At 37.7% G+C, this 24,385-nt stretch overlaps 1 protein-coding gene across 4 annotated transcripts; it reads left to right on the forward strand.

Annotated features, from left to right (window-relative positions):
- Window positions 1–234: 234 nt before the first annotated feature.
- LOC149594127 (nose resistant to fluoxetine protein 6-like) lies at window positions 235–23,889 on the forward strand. Of its 4 annotated transcripts, none has more exons than XM_089861374.1 (15): window positions 235–464; window positions 2,686–2,846; window positions 3,390–3,477; window positions 3,535–3,643; window positions 4,898–5,127; window positions 6,242–6,403; window positions 7,069–7,165; window positions 7,234–7,323; window positions 9,840–10,005; window positions 16,244–16,323; window positions 16,867–16,974; window positions 18,841–18,967; window positions 19,536–19,710; window positions 21,126–21,268; window positions 23,693–23,889. In XM_089861374.1, the coding sequence occupies exons 1-15, from the start codon at window positions 239–241 to the stop codon at window positions 23,795–23,797; spliced, it is 2,067 nt and encodes a 688-aa protein (XP_089717500.1). In that variant the 5' UTR covers window positions 235–238; the 3' UTR covers window positions 23,798–23,889. The 4 variants fall into 4 exon arrangements, with proteins under 4 accessions (XP_089717500.1, XP_089717501.1, XP_089717502.1 ...); XM_089861375.1 differs by having other exon boundaries at window positions 327–464; window positions 3,403–3,477; XM_089861376.1 differs by lacking the exon at window positions 235–464 and adding an exon at window positions 2,338–2,634 and having other exon boundaries at window positions 3,403–3,477.
- The last annotated feature ends 496 nt before the right edge of the window (window positions 23,890–24,385 follow it).

The raw sequence follows: 24,385 nt of genomic DNA on the forward strand, positions 1-24,385 counted from the left end.
AAAGAAGTAATCCACGTTTGAACTAGCACTGTTACCAGTATTAAAAAACTAAACAGTAATATACTATTTCTAATGCTAGCAAAATACATCTAACACATTAATAATTTGCGCAAAAAAAACCGTTGGGCCCGTTGTTTAAGTTTCGAAGTATAAACCTTTCTGCACCATATTTAAGTAATTATAATATTAATGCATCAATTTTAATTTTTACAGCAACAAGTTAAACATGAAAACTCTGATGACATTTCTAATTTTGGTAATTGGCTCCTTTGCCATTGGAATTTGCGCAAGTGAATCCAAGTTTGTTACTGTAGACGTAGACTACGGAACTCCAAAACTACACGATCACTCACCATTTCACGAAATAGAAGTTGATCATGACAATCATGCTAATGTACCAACTCAATGCGCTACTGACCTGAACAATTTGGTTTCCTCAATGAGTGAAGAGTGGGCAAAACCATGTAAATAACAATAATTTAAGTATCTCTAAAATTTGATATCGTTCTGAACTTAAGGGATTCGTAGCTATAGGCCCAATTTGCAAAAGTGCAAATTTTAAGAAAGTCATGATAAGCAAAGTATATTATAGACGAAAGTACATTATGTTTCTCGCTTCAATGAGGGGTTAGTCACTTAGATAATCAGGTGTACAAAACCGCAGAAATCGATTACTTGATTTATAGAATTCTTAGTAATCAAAATCTTCTTGTGGGTAATCAAAGGTAATCAGAAATATCCGATAATCACATGAAATCTTGAGCAAATCAGAAATAATCACATGAAATCTTGAGCAAATCAGAAATAATCACATGAAATCTTGAGCAAATCAGAAATAATCACATGAAATCTTGAGCAAATCAGAAATAATCACATGAAATCTTGAGCAAATCAGAAATAATCACATGAAATCTTGAGAAAATCAGAAATAATCACATGATTTACTAGTAATCATTTGAAATCACCTCGGTAATCACGCATTTCGTGAAATAATCGATGAATTCGAAAACTAAAAATAAAAATCGTAATAAGTTGAAACAGAAATAATCACTCTCTAATCACTGCATTCATCGAAATTCACGAAGAATCCAGTGGTAATTACGGCATTTGAATTCAAACAGGAATCTGCGGCAATAACGGGAAATCAGTGTCTTGTATATAGAAATCACCTAAAATAATCGTAATCACAGAAATTAAGGAATTCGTTCAGTGATCAACGGAATTCACATAAAAATTTGGAAATCAAAAATCAGGTGTACAAAATTTTGGCGAATGACTAGCCCCTCGCGTTTCACCTTTGCCAAGTAGATTCAACTTAAATTTCAATGTCTATTCTACGACTTACGGTGAACTCTTATTGTTTGTAGAATATAGCGTTTATTGTTCATGTACCTTTATAAATGTGTCTATTTTTACCTCTCCGAGTAACGATGACATCACGGAGAGGTATTACACTGGACGTGTCTGTTTGTCCGTCTGTTCGAAGTTGGCAAATCAGAGCAAACGTGTTCGCAGAAAGCAATTTTAGCTTCTACTCCATTATCTTCGTTAGGGTTAAGATTTACGCGGCGATCGGCTAGGGTTACGATAAAAGTCTAGCCTCCCAATGGCAGGGCTTCGACCAAAAGTTCACGCAATTGCGAGTTTTCTTTACATTTACTGCGAATCAATCGCCTTATATATTCTAAATTTCCAAAAATTCTTAAAGAGGCATACGCTTGAATTCAAACCTCAACTATAGCTATGTTTGAAATGATTTTAGGAATGACATTTCTTAAACGATTTAACTATAATTAAGGTAAATTACTTCCGATTAAAATAATTAATATCAATTATATTTATTTAAGAAAAACCTCTCAATTGCGTCTCGACTCGGAAAGGATTATTTTGGTTTCCAAACTCGTTGTTACTTTTTTCTTCCCCACACTGTCCAAAGTAGCTGCACCTAAGTTCAAATGACATTAATAAACAATCACATGAAATTAATATGAAACAACTTTCCCTTTCGAGGATTCGTTCTATAGAACGATATTCTTCTACAACGCTACCGTGAGATTAAAGCATGGTTTTTACATGACCGAAAAAACTACTTCGTAGCTGGACGTCAAACGTCAGATTTGTTTTTTACGTTGTCGCCCAGCGTTATAGCGTTTTCAAGGCTTACCAGATAAACTGAACATTTGTACACCAATTGCGGCCCATCTATTGTCTTTCTTTTTTGGTCTTTGCAATCTTTGAGTCGCATATCATAAAGATATGGATGGTTCCGAACCTCTTCAATAAAACTTTCAGCATTGAACTGAGGGCATTCTCAGGAATTTGTGCTAGTAGCTGACTTGATTAGGAACTAAATAAATAAAAACATGGCGAACCGCGGAAGGCCTCTTCCGAACACGCGTGGTCGAAAATGACGTCACGACTCTAGCTTATTGCTGATTGGCTCGCGCAGAGCTGTAACCTTGAACGCGACCGAAAAAATAGAAATCTAATATCGCCACACTCAACGAAATATCTGTCCAGCGCAAGTAAGTTTTATTTTTCGGTTGTCGCTTGCCGTCGGGCGAAAAGTCGTGACAGAAAAGGGCAGGCCTTTCTTCGTATAAAAATACTCATATAGCCAGTGCTTCTAGAAAAGTATGTTCCTTGGAAAATTTCGGTGATTATCATTTCTAATCATTTAAACAGTACTGGATTCCTATGGAAAGCCTGGAAGTGGTATTCTAAGGGGTAATTTATTTTGGCCGGGAAATTACGATCAATGCATGAGTTTCGAAGCTTCAAAACTCGATATGTTTCCGTTGGGATTCAAAGGAAGATATTGTCTCGCATCGATTTCTATGAAAAATGTAAGCTTTATTCGTAAGTTATAACTTGAACCTCAGACCGCCAAACCCATGGACAGGCAAAGCCATGTTAAACCCACGCTAACAAATGGCAATGCGTAGCACGCGCCCTCACGCGTCTACTGACCACAATTTATCGCCAAATGTCCCGTAAAGAAAAATTCGTCTGTAATGGTTCGGGATATTTTTTAGCCAAGGCTTAAAGTTAAACAGACTTTATAAACAATACTAGAGTGATATTTACAAAAACTAACTTGATAGATAGTTTATGAATCTTTAATGACAGAGAGAGGCTAAAATAAATAATGAAGTTGAACCTCTACTCCTCAAAAAACCAAATGGCGCCAATTTTCCTAGGGTTTGGTGAAAAACTTCGAACGTCTGCCGCCAGAGCGTTAGTGTCAGACGTTGCTCTAAGAAAACCTAGCTCCCAATTCTATTGCATGTCCATGGGTTAGATGGTCCGGAGCCTCCGCCTCCGAGATATCTCGGAGGCTCCGGGTGGTCTGAGCTTGAACCATAATTTTAATGAAATTATTTATTCAGTCTGGTTTATCAGTGAAAACTGGAATTTGCATCCCCAATACCTGTACATCAGCGGATTTGAGCAAAGAAGCACTCATTAAACTTATAAGTAAACACGGGCCAAAGTCTGATCTTTATAGTTTTTAACGCAATGATTTGTTTTTAGGCAAAGTCCCAATTTTCAGTTTAATTATTAACCTCGATAACCTTCCTGATGTAAAAGCCAATTGTTTGCCGGATACGTCAATAATGAAAGCAAAGGAATTTGGATTAATGTAAGAAGACCTTTCTCTAAGTAAATGGCTAGGCTAATTTAATGGACATCTCTCAAGCCTCTGCGCTGGGCTGGAAATGTTACTTCTTCCACACACAGGAGTGAAAGCAATGGCTAGTGTTCTCCTTTATAAACGCATCATCATAGAAACAGGGATAAGGGAGTTGAGATGGACTGGAAATGATGATGGGCGACCTGCGGCACCGTATCTCTCCCAATGTACCTCGCGCACGCCCCTACCCTTCGGTAGGCGATTGCTAAGTGCTGCCGCGTAGCGCCATTTTATATGTACGAGAACTAGGTTCTATTTTTAAGATAGAGGGAGCGTGCTTTACAATTTCGTCCAGTACGACCCTACCTAACCGCTGAGGATGCTGGGAGGACTACGGTGCCGTAGGTGGGGGTACACAGGCAACGCTATAGATATGGGGGTTGCCACTCCATTCCTCTCTCCTTCAAGATAGAAAACGGGCCTTTGCATTTGCAAACGGCACGAAAGTTAAAAGGCATATTTCAAATCCCAGCTTGAAGATGTTTCATACAAATTTTTTAAGCATTAGACATCTCACTGAAATTAAAATCAACCATAAATAAATGCTTTTAATGTTCTTCTTAAACATTATGTGAAGAGTATATACGCGCTCATGTCTTTAATGGACAACTGTTAAATGTCCTCCTACAATGTACAGACACAGATCTTTACCTCTCCGAGTAACGGTGACATCACGGAGAGGTATTACACTGGCCGTATCTGTCTGTCTGTATCCGCGTTCGCAATTTGCAGCAGTAACCAATGTTCGCTTCTACTCCATTATCATCGTCAGGGTTAAGACGTACGCGGCGATCCGCTAGGGTTACAAGAAATGTCTACCCTCCCAATGGCAGGGCCTCCACCAAAGATTCACGGATCACGCATTTGTGGCTTCCTTATCACTTGCTCTGAATCAATCGCGTTATATACCTTAAATTTCCATAAATTGTTAAAGAGGCATACGCTAGAATTCAAACGTCAACAATAGCTATGTTTAAAATGATTATAGGAATAAAGTTTATTAAAACGACTTAACTTATATTAAGGTAAATTACTGACGATTAAAATAATTAACATCAATTACTTACTTAGTTATTTAAGAAAAAGCTCTTAATTGCGTCTTTTCTTGGAGAGATTTATTTTGGTTTTCCAACTTGTCTTTAAAAGACAACGGTGTAATGTTCTACCGAACAATTTATAAACGTTGATTTTTTTAAATTTCAGATCAATTCTATGTTTAGTTGTTGCATTAAGCTTGATGGGAACTGGATATGACATATTTAAACGTTACACTACCAAATCCAACGAGCTCCAAATAAATTTCAATGCAAGTTCCATGCAGTACAAGGTAGCCGATAGTGAGATATCAATGGTAGACCATACTGAAAAAATAAATGCCAGTGAACCGAATATACCAACATCAAAACTATTCGATGATAGAGATAAAAGATCAGGTAAGTTTAGATTCTGTATTTTTATGTGTTAACAAAATTCCAGTTGCACGCTCTACATCTCGCGCCACGATTATCACATTGGACGCAAATTTTATCAAATCTCGCGCTAAATTTCATTAGGCATGGAGCGTGCCACGAGAATTTTGAAACATTCAGGAAATACAGACTCCGAATGATTTTAAAATTAAGTTGAGATTTTATGCATAATTTTAAATAAGGACCTCTGACCAGTCGCGTAATGTCCTGCCTTTTTGTTAACAAAATTCTCGTGGCATGCTCCATGCCAAATGAAATTTCTCGCGAGATTTGTGATAATCGTGGCGCGAGATGTAGAGCGTGCAATTGAAATTTTGTTAAGAGGAAGGCATCGCGTTACGCGATTGGTCAGAGGTCCTTATTTTAAATTATCCATAAAATCTCAACTTAATTTTAATTTTAAAATCATTCGGAGACATTTCCTGGATGTTTCACTATGCAGAATGGTCTTATAAGTAGTGGTAGAATCGATAAAAAATCACTTGATTTTCCACTTCACCCTCCCCTTAAGCGTATTTCAACCTATCTATATCTATATAAATCAAAGTCCTGACTGACTGACTAACAGACTGTCTGATAATCAACGCCTAGCCCAAACCGCTTGCCCTAGAAGGCTGAAAATTTGCAGAACGTTACTCATAAGTAGTAGGCGCGTACTAAGAAATATTTTTCTAATCTGCCGCCATCTTAATAAATGGTGCCTAGAAATGTAAAAAATCTTCTCTATGCAACAAAGTTCGCGCGTTTCAACCGATTTCACAATTATTTAGTACACTGGTTTCCTTTAACCTATAGACGGGTTGAATGGTCTTTCTGGTTCGATTTGTTGCCACCTTTTTAAATAGCGGCCAAAAACTTGAAACCCTTCTTTATGGAATAATGTCCGCGTGAAAAGTAATAAAAAAATGTCCTGACGGGCTGACGGGCAACGCCGAGTGCCTTCGCTCCTAGGTCGCTACAAAAAAATATTAGTCATCAGTATAATGTTCCCATTCTTTATAACATTTTGATGGAAGTTCTTATTACACATGAGCGGCGGCGCGGGTAAAAGTAAACTTCAAATTTACTATCATTTTAGTGGGAAAAGCGCTACTTTGTTTCTCCGTTCTAAAAAATGGTGAAGCTATATTGGATACGTCGGTAAGACAGGGTCAGTTTAATAATCTGCATGGAATTAGAGTAGTTAGTATGACTTGGATTATTTTGGGACATACTTTCGTTTTGGCTGGTATGCAATATGGTAAGTTTTATTCAAATTATCAGAAGTCCATTAAATTATCCTAGGAAGTAACCAAAAGAAGGGTTTGGGACTCCCCTCACTTGTGTAGCAATACTGAAGAAGTGCGACACATTCGCCACATCGCGATAACATTTCTCAGACCTCCGGTTTAGGTGCGATTCGTACGCCAAAATTTGCTCCATTGGGAGAGAAACCTATTGGCTGAACATGAGCTCTGAATCTCTAAAGGGACCGGAAAACTGTACAAACCAAGCCCTCTCTAGCATAGCATCGGGGGAAGGGATGGGGGCTGTGAATTTGGGAAAAATCAAGGCCATTCGGTCTTTTGTCATTCTTTTTTATATATATAGCAATAGCAAACGTGCTATAGAGAGGAATCTACCCAGTTTTCCGGTCCCTTTAGAGATGCAGCGTTCATGGGCTGATAAAGTCACGCCCCGCTCACGTGAAGAAAGATTTCCAAGAGAGGAGCTCGAGATTTCTAATAGAGTTAGGAAAGGGGGAAAAACTAACCCCCATCGATGGATTTAAAAGGTGTTCTTACGCCAGCAGAGACGTACGCTATTCCAGCTATTTTATTTGTTTACTTCCTTGGCTAATTTAATGGACTCCTGAAATTATTAATAAAGGATATAACATTAATTCCATGGACATTAAAAATTAAGCTAGTAATACTGCTGATATATCCAATGAATTCAAAAAATGGACTTACAGAGCAATTTCAAATGCCACATACGCTGTGGATACTTTTTTTCTAATGAGGTTAGACACTATTTTCAAAATTACCTTAAAATTTATTGATATATATTTTTTATATTATTCATTTCCAGCGGATTTCTTTTGACTTATCTCTTCGTAAAAGATGGATCTTCTTTTACTATTAAGAAACTGGGAGTATTTTACCTGCATAGATACATCAGGTAGGCCTAAATCTAATTTTAAAAAAGCAGATATCATAGCGGATAATAACAATAAGTGACACAGTACACATTATATCAGTACAAATTCGTAATGAATGTCTGTTTCAAGACGGACGATACAAAAACGGACTGATCTAGGACTTTCTACCTTGTTGTAAGGTCTTATTAATACTTGGAATTTATAAGCGTTAGCTATTGGTCCACGTGACTTTATTTTCTACCAGTGATATAGACCCTTATGGAAATAGTACACCACTAAAATCCCGGGTTGTTTATTTTGGCCGGCCGATTCGCTTTGCGGACTATATGGCGTTTATCAGAAGTTGATGACTTCTTTTCCTGGGAAGTATTGGACACTAAGGCATTATATAGTATCCATCCCTGCAAGTCAAAATTGCCTATGGCAATCGTAAAAGAGGGTCGAAAGTTTCCTCCCCACTAGGAAAACGATCTAATCTACTGAAAAATATCCCACGCCGAGAGGCTGTGGCATTCAAACTGTGGGGCATGTTCAAAACTTCTTCAGCGCCGATCGTTGAAAAGTCGTCTGGCTAGAACTTTATGAAAATCCATTACAATCCGTGGGCCTAGGACCCCACACTAGTTTGACCGGAATTTCTAGCAGTCAATTAAAACAGCTGTTCTTGTCACCGTTTCTGATTCGCTACCGCAAACCACAGGACACACCTTAAAGTTTCGTTTCTTGCCCGCTACTGGCGCGCAAATCAGCCTGCCAACTCAAAATGAGGGAAATGCCGTAGGTGGCGCGGTGATCGGACCTAACAAGAAGTTGGCTAACAGAGATGGTTCCGGATATGGTTAGAGTCAAATAAGCCAGTGCTTAATGAGTTAGTTACTATACCGATAGTCCTCTCAATGGTCGGCGGAGTTATCTACTGCCTTTTAACAGCTATAGGCGCGTAGGGCTACTAAATATTTCCGTTCCGAAATGCCGTAATTCCTTTTCCGCATTTCGCGATTGCGAAATCGCTCTGAAACAGACTATCATTCAGGATTTTCCCCCAAATGTCTCACTTATTGTTATAATCCGCTAATGGTGATGTATAGATTTTTCCATTGGGGTCACGTGCGAGCGCTCCAAGAGCCCTCCGTATTTTGTTGATACGTCATCGCTATAGCTCGGAGGACCTGAAAGACAAAAGTTTTTTCAGAGTGGTTTTGTGACGTCACTAGGCGCTCCATTTTGGTCGCACCGTCTCTAGACTCTAGAGTCGGAGCGGTTGGGACTAGGGGGCTGTCACTCCTTCAAATGTCGAACACCTAGGTTTTCAAATCATTAAAATCACATAAATCCCTTCCATAATCAAGCAAATCACTAAAATCCCTATGAATCAATCAAATCGTTCAAATCAGTGAAATCACTAGTAAACAATTGAAATAACTATAAATATCAGTGAACCACTATAGATAGCAGTCAAATCAAGAAATCATAAAATCAATCAAATCATTCAAATCACTACCAAATCACTCAAATCGCACCAAATCATTCAAATCACTACCAAATCACTCGAATCACACCAAATCATTCAAATCCTCGACAAATCATTCGAATCCCCGTCAAATCATTCAAAAATTTCAAATCCTCGACAAATCATTCGAAACAGCGACAAATCATTCAAATCCCCGACAAATCATTCAACTCTACGACAAATCATTCAAATCCACGACAAATCATTCAAATCCTCAACAAATCATTCAAATCCTCGACAAATCATTCAAGTCCTCGACAAATAATTCAAATTCACGACAAATAATTCAATCTTCACCAGTCATTCAAATCGTTCAAATCATTTCCCAATCCTTCAAATCACATAAATCGAATCCAAATCACCCTAAAGTCGTGAAAAATCACTCTCAAATCATTCAAATCATCTCCAAATCAGTCAAATCATTCTAAAGATATTGAAATCATCAAAATCGATAGCGATTTCAAATCTCGTACGATCTGATGTTTAATGACGGCCTCCTCCGGGAGCAAACCGGGAGGAAACTACTGGTGTAATGGAAAACGCGCCTCCGTCTCAGAGCCGCTCGTTTACTTTTCCATTGAAAGACGAATATTTTTTGGGAGCACTCAGGGAGCGCCAGGATCACCGTAATGGAAAACGCTATTAGACATTAGAGATCAGGGTGGGAAATAAGAATTTTTTTTAACCTGGACATTTGACCTGTGACCCCCCACTGGCCTGGAATAAATAAACTGGTCTATGACCCCTGAGCAGGGCACGTCGTCTGCTAAACTAAATAAGTGGATAATTAAAATATTTGAATTAATGTCTGGACTCTGGCTACCCTTGAATTTTTTTATTTAATTTTTAAACTGGTCCAGGCAATTTTTAAACCGGTCATTTGCCCTGTGCCACCGCCTTACTTCCCACGCTGTTAGAGATGGATCTAATAATTCTGCAAGTTCCAACCTTTGAGTTCAATATTCCAGGCTATCGTCTACTAAGCATTATTATTTAAATAGAGAAGCTTACTTAAAATATTTTCAGGTTAACTCCTGTCTATGCACTTATCGTATACTTCGGTGCTTCCTTGTTCAATTTTATGGGAAGTGGTCCCTACTGGCCTTACGATTCGCAGGAAAGCAATATTTGCACGAAGTACTGGTGGCAAAATCTTCTTTACATCAATAACCTATTCGACGGAACAACTTACGTAATTATTAGTTTTCCACCTCACACATATTTTTACGTATAATCAAAATATCACTGTGCCATTCTATTAATACATTTTAACTACTTTAGCTATGATGCGAACTAATAGTTTAAACAATGCCTACGTTAATCAAGGCCTGTGCGCGGTAGTTTCGAAGGGGGTTACTTTTAAGAAACGAGACTTCTTATTTTCTTCCTATTTTACCGCGAGATTTCATTGACAGCTGAACCGAAACGCACGCGAAAATGAGTATTTAAAATTCCGAGCGCGAGAAAATGAACATTTCAAATTCCAAGCACGAGAAAATGAACATTTCAAATTATTGAAGTCCAGCTAATAGCGCCTCAGGTGAGAGAATTAGGCAACTTAAATTGCCAAAACGAAAAATAAAAATCGGCGCCACGCAAGGCCTTGATTAACGACGTAGGCAACGGTTTAAAAAATGAGAATATTTCATTAATCCATTCAACCACGAAATCGATTTTCATTACAAATGCTAAATGGAACGTTTACCGAACCAGCCAAGGCGAGAATGGGGCAATTCTCTAACTTTTTAAGCGAGTTATGGCAAGTGATAACTATCGTCTAAAGGGTTGGTGTCAACCTCGTGCGTTCTATGAGTGCGCGATATTTAAAAAGGTGATAAGTCATCCTTGACCGAAAATCGGCGGAAGTCGTGCTAATAAAAAATGATTATGGTATTGCCTTAATTCAAATTGGAGGTTTAATTCCTGTCACCTGTCGACACGCTTTCAATCCCGCTCCCCTATTTCAAAATTCAAGGAAATCGAAGGGGATTTGTAAAAAGTATATAACGACGTTATATTTAGAATGGTTTAAGGTGGTGTTAGACTCGGTGTTAGAAGTTACCTGTATTTCTCCATACATCGAGAAGAGTTTTAAAAGAAGGTGCTAGCTTGGGGCCCCAGATTACAATTATAACGTAAGTAAATTTATTGAAGTAAGGATAAAGGGTTATAATTTTTTGTTAGGGCATCGAGGGGCTATTCACTCTGATCTTCAGTACTTATTATAAAGGGTATTTTCGGGTATATCATTTTACCACGGTTAAAGGATGCGCATTGCGGGGGTACTCACTCACGTTTTCCGTTCATGTCACACTATTATAATTATAACAGAAGTAAACAAGTTGGGATACCAAAATAAACCTCTCCGAGCCGAGACGAATTTACTTTCTAAACACAGGTCCACCGGCCAATGAGAAAAACCGGAAATACATAGTTCAAATTGGGGAAATATTGCCAAGGTCTTTAGCAAAGGCTTAAGCGTTTAACAATTTCCTTTGTACCCTCAGTAATTCTAATGAGGACCTAAAATGTATCACTAAAGGGTGTATTTAACTTTCGGCTCACTCTGAACCGTTAACAACTCCTTTAAGAGGAGGCGAAACAAGGTCATTTCTAGTTTAAATCTAGGGTACACAGACCCAATCGTTTCAACACTTGTGGATAGATGAAGAAATAACATCCATATTAGCTAATGAATATAAAAAATGCGTTTACACTATATATAAATCTAGTAAAGCTGAATTAAAAAGTAAACACCAAATTTGAAATGTTAATATCAAAAGATGTTCTTGGAATATTAAGATGAAACAGAGCTTTATAGCTACACAACTACTAAAAGAATCGCAATGCCGAAAAATATTTAAAATATTTCCATTTAATATTCTGCAGAAAGGAAATGTTATCGTTTTGTAAGAGATCTTATCATCCTATTCGCTTTATATTAACTTTGATATGCGTGTAGTGTTTCGATTCGGATGCAATCTACATTACTCGTTCTATATAAACTCTCACTTGTGTCATTACATAGAAATAAGTTTATCTTAAATAATTAATTAAATATAAATGATATTAATTATTTTAATCGCCAGTAAATAACTTTAAAAATAGTTAAATCGTTTAAAATAAAGTTGTTCCTATTATCTTTCGAAACTTTGCTAATATTGACGTTTAAAGTGAAGGGTACCCCTCTTGCCCGCTTTTGTCAAATTTTGGGATATATATACGATTCGTTTCCATTATAATAATAGATAAAAAACACATTCGCGTGAACCGATGGTCATAGGCGTAGAGTTTCGAAAATGTTTGGTGGGGCCCGCCCAACCGGCCTGGACCAATACATAGATAGCATCATGCATGATGCATGCATCTGATGTAAATAAATTCCTAACGAAAATTAAGTTCTAAATTTATATATACTACAATATATAGTATATTTATTAAGTATATCCATGTACTATGTTTTCCTCTAAAGATAATCTAGGCCGTTTTAAAATAAATTTATTCGTATTTGCGCATTACAATGCGAATGTAAAAATCCTTACTAAAATTTCGAGACCACTTTCAAAACTTGGGAAAATCACCAACTTAGAAAACCATGAGAGCGACTTAACCCATAAGACTAATTTATACTTGTGCCTCGAAAAACATTTTGAAAATTGTTTATCAACTCTATGCAGTTTTACCAGCGCCGCGCCTTACCAGGGATACTAGATGTTTAAAGAGGGATTATCAACCCGAGCCTTTCACATACGTTCAGACGAGACTGCGGCAGAGGGTTTTTTAACAGGGATCTATAATGCGCGCCGTCTTGTTTTTCCCTATCAAGGACAAATTTAATTCCTATTCCGAGTATTTCCCCCATCTATTGCGTTCCACCGGACCTAAGCCGTTCCACAGCGCGCCTATTTCTCTCAGATTTCGCATCCTCCCGCCATCATCCTTGAATCGGCTTTGATTTGCACTAAAATCTAAAAGTCCGGTAGATTGTACTGCGCATGACACGCCGATAACTCTGTTGCAATTTCCGTCTCCCTTCGAATTCCTCCCTGGCCTTACATTCGTCGCACTATTCCAAAAGCGGATTATGCTTCACACATAAAGTACGTAAGTCCCAATTTTCCATAGCTTTGGCCATATATTTCATGACATTCCCGAAGTAAAAACTAAACAGACGAACAAAAAAGCTTTTAACCAATCATAAGTCCCCTAACCGTAGATAGCCTCTTTAATGCCAGACCAATCGGCGACGGCTATTACTATTTTCTTGCATGGGACCTCGACTCGACCTCGCCGGCGACATAACCGGGAAGCTTGAAAGGCAAATTTGCGGTATCGTTCGTTAGTCGTTATATTATATTCAACGTTTTAAAGCTCAAGTTTCGAAAATTTTCCAGTCATTTAATAAGTCTTCAACTAAATATTATAAGAATTTTTATAATTTCAACAGAAAAATAGCTCTGCGAATAATAGTAGACTCGAAAACTAACTAAGCCTCGGCTAGGTATCGGCGGTATCCCGATTCCCGAGCCTCCAGCGGCTGGGCTCGACGTAGCCGCGAGAACAGAAAAAAATCCTCGTAAAAAACAGATACACGGCGTCTTAAATAGTCTAAGCAAAAGCTACACAGATTGATAAGATCTTCGTGCCTTACTCCCAAATAATCTTTGGTATTGTGTATAGTTTTAACTAAAGAATATTCAGTCTTTATAGTAGTTCCCTAATTTATGTACCTGGTAAATCGGTTCTTAAAGCGGAAGGATCGCAAGGATCCGAAGGAGCCGCCCTACCGAATTATATTCCTCCGCATAAGGGGGTTTTTTCCCAGGAGCTTGGAGAATATCGTGTAGCTTCTCCAGGCACAATGGCACATGTTACGAACTTCATGTCTAAAGCCTAATCGGCTTCAGACTATACTAGACAAGAGCATACTAAAAACGGGTTATTTTCAGAGGACCAGTTGCACTTTTCAATCCCATCCCTCATTCCTTCCATTATTTGTGTCAACGGTCAACGAAATTGTTGTAGTATCTAAATTTATTTGACGTGAAAACCATGAAAACCAGCCAATCTGGTTAGGATGGGCTGCCAGCCGCTGCTGCCTTGACCGGTCAATTCACTTTTTCAACGAAATGGAAAAAAAAATCTCTTAGAAACTACACTTTTTAGCCACATCGTATGATATACATCTACGATATGGGCATTAGTATGACCTGCCCTGTTGGCGGTGGCATTGTAGGAGTATCTCTGTACTGCCTTCTTTGTTCTGCCTTTGGTAGTATAAAATTTTTCTTTCCTAATTGAACGGAGAGTCAATGGAGCTGATGGGATAGGATTGTGGCGAGGTGATATATTTCGTTCATCATTGAAGTAAGAGTTAATATGAGATGATTAAGCATTGCATTAAATTTAACTAGTAAGGTTAAGCATTGTTTGGTTCACATTAGCTCTATGTTTCAAGCGAGAGAGAGGATTATGATATAGCCTTAAAATGGAAGGTTAAATCTCCGTTTAAAACTCCTATCACCCGTCGACAAGTATTTCACGCTTTCAATCCCACTCCCCTATTTCAACATTCAAAGAAATCGTGGGGAATTTTAAAAGCAAAAGCTTCTCGGAACCGGGTTATTACAATTATAACATAAGTAAATTTCAAGTTTTCTGTTTATCTCGCACTCTTACAAATATAACAGAAGTAAATTTCAAATTCTCTGTTTATGTCGCACTATTTCAATTATAACAAAAGTGAATTTATTGAAGTAAGAATAATTAAGTAGATACCGATGTGGCTACTATTATGGCCCAGCCCTTGGGTCGTCTTGTTTACATTTTACAGATCAAAATAAAACTATTCTGTTCGGAAAACACTGCTCTGTAGTGGTTTTAATGGTTTTTTGCAGTCATTTAAACGCAAAAATTATTTTTATGAGGTCACTATCTTCATGATTTCGGTATTATGGATGACAAATTTTTGGAGGGGCCCGTGGCCACTTCTAAAATTTTTGGGGGGGCTCGGGCCCCACGGGCCTATAGAACTCTACGCCTATGCCGATGGTGGAAGCCCTGCCATTGGGAGGCTAGACGTTTCTCGTAACCCTAGTCGATTGCCGCGTTTATCTTGAAACCAAACGATGACGAAGGAGAAGAAACTAGAGTGTATTGACTGGCGTCCATGTGGAATGGACAAAGACCTGAAGATGGTGGTGCATAGAAGCTGGTGACAATGTGGAATTGACGAAGAACAGAAGTAGGTGGTGCATAGAAGCTGGTGTCAAGGTGAAATTGACGAAGAACAGAAGATGGTGGTGCATAGAAGCTTGTGTCAAGGTGAAATTGACGAAGAGCAGAAGAGGGTGGTGCTTGGAAGCCAGCAAGTACAGACTAGTGTCCATGTGGAGTGGACGAAAACCAAAACTGGTGGTGTGGGAGCTCAAGTAGAATAGCCAGCGGAGACAAACACAATTTTCCAAATTTCCGTGAACTGTCAATGCAGTCCGGAAATTGGGAACACGTTTGCTCCGATACGCAAACTGCGAACGCGGTCACGTGGGGTGTGACAGACACACACACACACCCACACGTCCAGTGCAATACCTCTCCGTGACGTCATCGTCACTCGGAGAGGTAAAAAATTAAATAATAATTTTACAACAGTTAAAGGTAACGCATCGAGGGGCTAATCACTCAAATTTTTTTCTGTACGCCTGTGAAGTACGGTACGATGTGGCTACTATTATGAGCCCTTGGGTCGTCTTGTTAAATTTCACTAGAGTGCACTGATAACTTAGCAAAAGGGTTCAGCTGGTCGATAAGTTTTTGCTTGCTTTATAATTGAAGAAGGTAAAATTTTAATTTGACCACCATGTTTTTTATTAGCACCAGGGGAATTCGCGAGACATCCGCCGCTTTACGTTCAAGGGTTGATGAAACCAGGGATAGATTTAATTTGAGAAGTAGTAATGGAGTCATAGTCCCGGACCCCCTTCCACGGGACGGAAGGGTATGAAAGAAAAGGCGGGTCAAAGCGACAGAGGTAAAAAGAACTACGCATTATTCACCGTCCCCGTCAGCAACGTCATCGAAACGTAGTTTAAGTGAGCCAATAAGATCATTTGAACTTTTCGTAACGTGTTGGAGGGAGAGGCTCTATACTGGGCTAGAGTCGGACTAAAGTAAATACTAACCGTTCGCCATTCCTACTTCTAAAATTAAATCTATCCCTGATGAAACATATAAATATAGATATCGTGCTCTGATAGACGGCACGAGGTTGCCACCAACCTTTTAAACGATAGTTATCACTTGCGATAACTTGCTTCAAAATTTAGAGAATTGCCCCCATTGGGTATAACTTTGTAATTAAAAACAGGCTGGAATGAAGAAAATTACCATAGTTAATTTAATGATTTTCTGATATAAGGTTTATGTTTCAGTGCATTTCTTGGTCGTGGTATCTTTCCAATGATATACAATTTTTCATCATCAGTCCGTTATTTCTAGTGTTACTTAAAAGGTAAGAATGCAAAAACTATTTAATTACAGCATAGCTAGATAATACTGCTACAGAAAATCATCCAAATTTTTACACGACAGGGTGTGTATTGTCTACTCTACTAAAATTACCAAAAATATAATAATAGCACCATCACGTGACCGCGAAACCACGTTGACGAATAGCTAAATCCCCTGAAACGTCTCAGTTTATGAACAAGTTGGGAAAGCCAAATAAACTTCTCCGAGTCGAGACGCAATTATGAGGTTTTTCTTAAATAATTAAATAAACATAATTGATATTAATTATGTTAATCGTCATTAATTTAGCTTAATTATAGTTGAATAATTTTAAGAAACGTTATTCCTAAAATCATTTTAAACATAGCTATTGTTAGCGTTTCAATTCAAGCGTTGGCCTCTTTAACACTTTTTGGAAATTTAGGGTATAGACATGGGAATTAAAATAAATCACTTGTAGAATAGGCCGAATTGACCATTTCATATACGAAGGATGATATCAATACTTACTACATTTATAAAAGTATTATTTTACTATTCATAGTCAAAGGAGAATGCTACGCTACGCTGGTTTGGCTCTAATATTTGCTCTTATCCTGACCTCTTGGATTGTGACTTTCTTCATTGTGGATAAGAGTGTAAGACCCCCCAGGTTAGTGTATTTTAGAACCGTTATCTTATAAATATTAATGACCACTTCTATGCAAAAACGTTTGCATTGCGGGATGAGAAGCTTCGTTTGAAAAACCTCTGATTTATATAACAAAAGATAAAATTAATTTCTGTGAAAATATCTAGCTTCTAATTCTCCGATTTCTGGTTGTTTGGCAATATGCATTTGAAAATGCTTCGTATGAAATTATTTGAGATCCACTTTTTATGAAAGGCTAAAACGCTTCCCGTGGCTGACGTCACAGATATATTTTTCTCGCGAGATGGTGCCGCTCTCTCCGCTATCAGACCCAGAGTTTAGACTGGCGAGAAGCTCGAGACACGTATAGGATTCCCGCGCTTTTTATTTTCACGTCATAGTGATGTCATGAAACGGGCGAACAAGCTCGACAAGACAAAATTATTGATATATCGAAACTGAGTTTTCGTGCTTTTTCAATGGATTTTAAATATAAAAATTATATTAAAAATTTGATATTTTGAAAGTAGAGACTCGAAAGTGTAACATAATACCACTTTTGTGGTAAAATATGATATGAAATTGTAAATTCGCATACCCTTTAAATTCAGGTTTTACATTGAGAAGCACGCAAAATACGTGCAGGATAAAAGCAAACACCTCTAGTAAGATAGGTTTATTATGAGTAAAGTGGTTTGAATCAGCTCATAACGAGTTTTCCTGAGAATTATAAAAGAACCAAAGAAAAGGAGAAAACACGTCTATCACTGTTTTCTTTCAATTTTACTAGAAAACTCATCAAAATTATAATTTCAAAGAAAACGAGTTTGAAGAAAAATTGCTACTACCAACGTAAAACTTGAGAACGACTATAGAAATGCAATCCCATGTTTAGGAATGTAGTGGTTCAGTAAAACCCGTTTGGTAAAAAGTGAAGAAATCGTTATATGTTCACGGTTAGAGGCGAGAGAAAGCAAATTTTCCAACGCGTTATTTCATGTAAAAATACAACGGAACGCTATAGGTGGAGAGAAGGCTCGGCTCAAAGTCGGATCGCTCGTCACGAGCCCGATTAGGTTCGAGCCTGAGCAACAGTCCTAGTTTAAATTTTAATTATTTAAAATGGAAATTCGGTTTAATGGGATTTCTGACAAATTGAAATTCAGTTTAATAGGATTTCTGTTCTGTTAGAGGGATGATACCATTTAAATTATTATTGCGGCCCCGGGTTTAAATATTGTAAAACAATCGGAAATTTAATCGATCGTTTAGCGGCTACAGTTCAGATATTAGTTAATAACTTCGTAATGGGTAGTATTAAACATGGTGAAACAAGAATGTGAGAATTGAACTCTTGGAGAATGCAGTGGTGTCGCTAGGCCCTTTTTGGGGGGGCTATAGTCCCCAAGTTTCTAAGTTAGCCCCCTCAAAATAATCCGTAAACCCTACCAAAAATTGCTCGTAGCCCCCTAAAATTCTGTAGCGATATAGTGTATAAAAATTATAATGATAAGTTCGTTAAGTTTCATCTTTGTAGAGATGAATTTCAATAGCAAACAGTAGTGGGGACTAAAAGCAAACCAAAACTAAACTTAAGACGAGTGAAATTCATTCATCCACAATTGTCTCATAGTCAATAACTCGGTTCCGTACTCTTTATCAATAAAAGTTTGTATATCTTTAAAGTACGAATAATTTCACGTCGACACAAATTTTCCGATAATTATAAAGGTTCCAATGAACCAATTATGCAAAATTTTGTTATTCAATTCCTATAACAACTTTCAAATAGTTTCCCCAGATTAAGCCCCCCAAATTTGAAACCCGAGCAATGGTACTGGGGGATTGTTTCTCCAATAGTGAAAATATAACCCTTTTTTTACCAAGTAATGGAACAACGACGAATTCTGAAATTTACGATAAACCTTGGACCAGAATTGGGCCTTATTTGATTGGTTGCCTGTTTGGTTTCTTCATATTGAAATTAGAAGGCAAAAGAAATTTTCTCTCTATGGTATGTTTCTTATTTTGTATTTTTGTAGTATAGTTTTCAAAAGGACGAAGAAACAATTTGCTTTAAGGGAATGAGAAGCTTCGTTTGAAAAACCTCAGATTTATATTGCAAAAGATAGAATTAATATCTGTGAATTCAAAAATATCAAGCTTTTAATTCTCCGATTTCTGGCTATTTGGCAAGATGCATTTGAAAATGCTTCATATGAAACTATTTGAAATCCTCTTCTTATGAAAGGCTAAAACGTTTCCCGTGCTCTGACGTCACAGATATATTTTTTCACGTGAGATGGTGTCACTCTCTCCGCTATCAGACAGCAGAGTTTATGCTGGCGAGAAGCCCGAGACGCGTATAGGATTTCCGCGCTTTTCATCCTGACGCCATAGTGATGTCATCAAACGGGCGAACAAGCTCGACAAGATAAAATTGTTGATATATCTAAACTGAGCTTTCGTGATTTTTCAATGGATTTAAAAAAAAAATTATATTAAAAACTTGATATTTTGAAAGTAGACTTTCTTGGTAAAATATGATATGAAATTGTAAATTCGCATTTCCATTAATGCAGAGTTGGAATGCTGTACTGTGGAGTGTCGCTATAGGCCTGAGTCTTGTTGACATCTACGGCGAACATAATTCTAATATGGGAATAATAACTAAGGACTTTTATTTCTCCCTAAATCGTTCTGCGTGGGCAATCGCCATTGGCTGGGTCATGTTCGCCTGTATTACTGGACATGGAGGTAAATTTTTCCTTTATGCCCATTCCCATTTGAGTGAACCTAGCAAAAAAGAATTGGTAGCCACATACTACAGTGCAAATGTTATTGGAGAAGCAGCTATCAACGGAAATGGCATATACTCATGGTGCTAATGAAGGGGGAAAATCTGCCTATTATAGGGGTGCATCTTTGTAAAATATGGCCGAAATCTTGGAATTTAACATTTTTAGTGTAACACATTTAGACGCGTGAAAAACAAAGCTATTTAATTCTACCAGAAGTACGATGAGACTAGAAGTACTGAGCTAACGAAATTCTTCACTTGGCGAAAGTGAATATTCTTGATAACACACCAACGGTTGGCCCTCTGGTAGCGGTTTCTGAATTTTCGCTCCGAAACGTGAGACGCTCGCGGTGGTAGACGGCCGAACTAGATTCAAGTACCCGCGTTCGTTTTCCGCGGCTTTAGGTTGAGGGGAAGGGGGTAGGATATTCTTTGGAACTCGACCAATTTTTTTCTCTCTAGTGTAGGCGCGATGGAAGCGGCATAAAATTCTCAAATTTGTTCACTAGTGCCAGGATCTACTACCAATGCTAGAGCTCTTTACTTCTAATCTCATAAAAAAAGAATATCGTCAATAAAGATGACTTTATTATTATTATTATCTTACTTCTGATTCTACGTGTAATTACGCATTTAATAAAACAAACCACATTCAAATAATCAAGATGGGTCAAATGTAACACTCAAAACAAGTTGGGAAACCCAAAATAAACTTCTCCGAGTCGACACGCAATAAAAGGTTTTTCTTAAATAAATATGTGATATTAATTATTTCAATCGTCATTAATTTACCTTAATTCTAGTTAAATCGTTTTAAGAAACTTTACTCCTAAAATTATTTAAAACATAGTTATTGTTGACGTTTGGATTCAAGCGTATCCCTCTTTAACAATTTTTCGAAATTTAGGGTATATAAGACGATTGATTCACTATAAATGATAAGAAAACTAACAATTGCGTGAACCTTTGGTGGAGGCCCTAGCTGCCATTGGGAAGCTAGACGTTTCTCGTAACCCTAGCCGATCGCCGCGTAAATTTTAACCCTATCGATGATAATGGAGTAGAAGCTAATATTGCTTTCTGCGAACAAGTTTGCTCCGATTTGCCATTGCGAACACGGTGACATACAGACTGACAGACAGACACACAGATTCGTCCAGTGTAACACCTCTCCGCGACGTCATCGTCTCTCGGAGAGGAAAAACAGCGTCATTAATATCGATATTAGTTAATTTCAACGCAAGAACCTAAAAATTCAAAGTCACATTTGTATTGAGCCAATTCTAGGTTGCAAATCAAATATAAAAAACTAGCTTCCCTTTTAAAATTTCATTAACTATTTTTATAGGATTGATTTTATTTTTTTACTCAGGTCCCGTTGATAAATTTCTCTCATGGAGGTTCTGGTTACCTTTGAGTCGACTAACATATTGCGCTTATCTGTCGCATCCGCTCATCATGATGTACTACTTCCAAAGACTGCGGAATCCACTTCATGTTACTAACGACTTTGTGGTAAGTCGTTCACAAATTTAAAAGTAAAAACTTTTCATCACTATTTCCAGCCAGTAAATGCAGGTTAAAATATGATAATATTACACTTTTTCCCTTGTCTTAAAAAAACAACAATATCTAGTTCAAACTCCATAAATTTTAAAAATTATTATCTATATCAGAAGTCCATTAAATTAGCCTAGGAAGTAACCAAAAGCGGGGTTTGGTACTCCCCTCTCTTGTGTAGCAATACTGAAGAAGGGCGACACATTCGCCACCTCGCGATAATTTTTCTCAGATCTCCGGTTTAGGTGCGACTCGTACGCCAAAATTTGCCCTATCGAGAGACAAAAAAACTATTGGCCGAAAACGCCCCCTTCCACTGTAAAACCGAGTCCGCTTAAAAATAGGAGAAGGGATGGGGGTGTGAATTTTGGAACAGTCAAGGTCATTCAGTTTTTTATGACTGTTCATAAACCTATTGAAAAAAACTATTTAAAGGGAGGGTGAAGTAGAAAATCAAGTGGTTTTTTTTTATCGATTCCCCTACTATATACAAGACCAGTCTGCATAGTAAAACATTCAGGAAATACTAGCTCCGAATGATTTTAAAATTCAAATTAGGTTCAGATTTAAAAGATAATTTTAAATAAGGACGTCCGACCAATCGCGTAACCCACTGCCTAGTAGAAGAATCGATTAAAAACCACTTGATTTTATACTTCACCCTCCCTTTAACAACCGAGGCCGTTCCTTTTTTTAATTTTTTATAAAGCAAACAATCTACCCTTTAGAGATGCAGCGTTCATGGGCTGAAGAAGTCACGCCCCGCTCACGTCAAGAAAGACTTTCTAGAGAGGAGCTCGAGATTTCTAACTGTGATAGGAAAGGGGAAAAAATTTAACCCCCTATCCATGGAGTTAGAAGGAGTTTTTATCCCAGCAGAGACGAACGCTATACCAGCCATTGTAATTGTTCACTTCCTAGGCTAATTTAATGGACTTCTGTCTATATCTATATAAATCAGACTGACTGATAATCAACGCCCAGGCGGCCCAGCCCAAACCGCTTGCCCTAGAAGGCTGAAAATTTGCAGGAACGTTACATATAAGCGGATGCGGGTTTAAGAACCTTGACTCATAAGTAATACGCGCGTACTAAGAAAGATTTTTCCAATCCGCCGCCATTTTAAAAAAATGGCGCCCAGAAATGTAAGAACTCTTCTCTATGCAACAAAGTCCGCGCGTTTCAACCGATTTCACAGATATTTAGTACACGGGTTTCCTTTAACCTATAGCCGGGATGAATGGTCTTTTGGGTTCGATTTGTTGGCATCTTTTTAAATGGCGGCCAAAAACTTAAAAACCCTTCTGTATGGAATAATGTCCGAGAGAAAAGAAGTAAAAAATGGCCCGACGGGCTGACGGGCAACGCCGAGTGCCTTTATTCCTAGGGTGCTACAAAAAATATTAGTCATCAGTAAAATCTACCCATTCTTCGTATCATTTTGATGAAAGTTCTTATTACACGCGAGCGACGCCGCAGGTAACAGCTAGTTCTGTACATACTCTAATAAAGCTTTGACTGTCAGCACGTCTAAAGCTAGGTCTATATGTAACGTAGCTTAATGCGTGCTTACAGGAGACAAAAGAAATACTCATTTTCAGGATTTAAATCCCGAGATTATAGATTCTAAACATGGATATTTCTTGAGTCTTTTGTCAGCACGTTACATAGAGACGCAGCTGGAACAGAGCATATATCTAATAAAAATAACCCTCTGTATACTTGTCATAATAGACCCAACCAACAAATAAACCAGTTTTCTCGGTCTCGACTCCATCTAAGGGATAGGATCACGTGATTAACAAAGTTGACTGTAGTACCATTTGTCGCTGAGCGACGAAAATAAATCTCTTATTTTTCGCCCATTTCCGCACAATTTTCGAGAATCATAGCCCAATTCTGATTGGCTTAGAGTCTCACTCTTGGGGTAAAACAGGTTCTGCGCATGGCAAAATCAAGCCAATCAGGTTATCCCTTTCTCGCCTCAAAACCCTAGGACGAGATCTGAGCCGTTATAAAAGTTCAAAAGATTTGTTGGTTGGGTCTATACAGCTTATTTTTGGTTTTTCCCAGACGTTCAGTTTATCTTGTCGCTCATTTGGTCACTCGATATAGGCTAGGACATGAAGTAGCTTCCAAGTGGTTCATTTTGACTCAGATTTAATTAAGAAAATATATTTTTTTATGGATTTTGTTTTGAAAAAAAAAATCAAAACCCTCCTTTTTAGTTGGACTAATTGCTAGATGTTCCGGTTTTTATTTTCCATGCCAGAAATTACCCACCTTTAAACATTAAATAAAATTTTGTTTTTTAGTATTTTAAATGGTGTAGTAAAAAAGTTGTTCAGAAAGTTCAATACATGTCCGTTCTATTTTTAGGCGATTCATTTTTTGGGATTTACGGTGCTAACGTATGGTGTATCGTTTTTGATGTCTATTCTCTTCGAATCCCCAATCATCAGACTCGAAAAGTTACTTAAGTAAAATTGGTGATTTGTGATGTGCAACATATAAATATTAAACTTCTGTTATTATAAGAATAAACTTAAAATAAATAAAATTTACAGTTGTATGAATTATACGATCAAGTTTTTATAAGGGATAGATATAATTTTAGAAGTGGGAATGTAGAACGGTTAGTATTTACTTTAGTCCGACTCATAGCCCAGTATGAAGCCCCTCCCTAAAACACGTAACGAAAAGTTCAAATTATCTTATTGGCTCACTTAAACTACGTTTTGATGACGTTGCTGACGAGGACGGCGAAAAATACGTAATTCCTTTTTATTTCAGTCGCTAATGACCCGCCTCTTCTTTCATACCCCTCCGTCCCGTGGAAGAGGGTCCGGGACTTTGACGCGCGCTCACATTACTTTGTTCTCCTTTCCTTCTTCTAAAATTAAATCTGTCCCTGTTTTTATCAAATGATGAAAAATACTTGCACATTTAAAATTATTTACTTTTGCAGTATGAATCAATTCGAAGCTCCCTTTACAAAAATGTTAGCCAGTGTCAGGGATCTTAAATGATAGTTCAATAAAAAAAATTCATTGATCAGTTCAACAGTCTACT

Source organism: Phalangium opilio, unplaced genomic scaffold, assembly GCF_054372755.1.
Source record: "Phalangium opilio isolate 3A_F unplaced genomic scaffold, DU_Popi_V2 ptg000390l_1, whole genome shotgun sequence".
In the NCBI taxonomy this organism is placed as follows: domain Eukaryota; kingdom Metazoa; phylum Arthropoda; class Arachnida; order Opiliones; family Phalangiidae; genus Phalangium; species Phalangium opilio.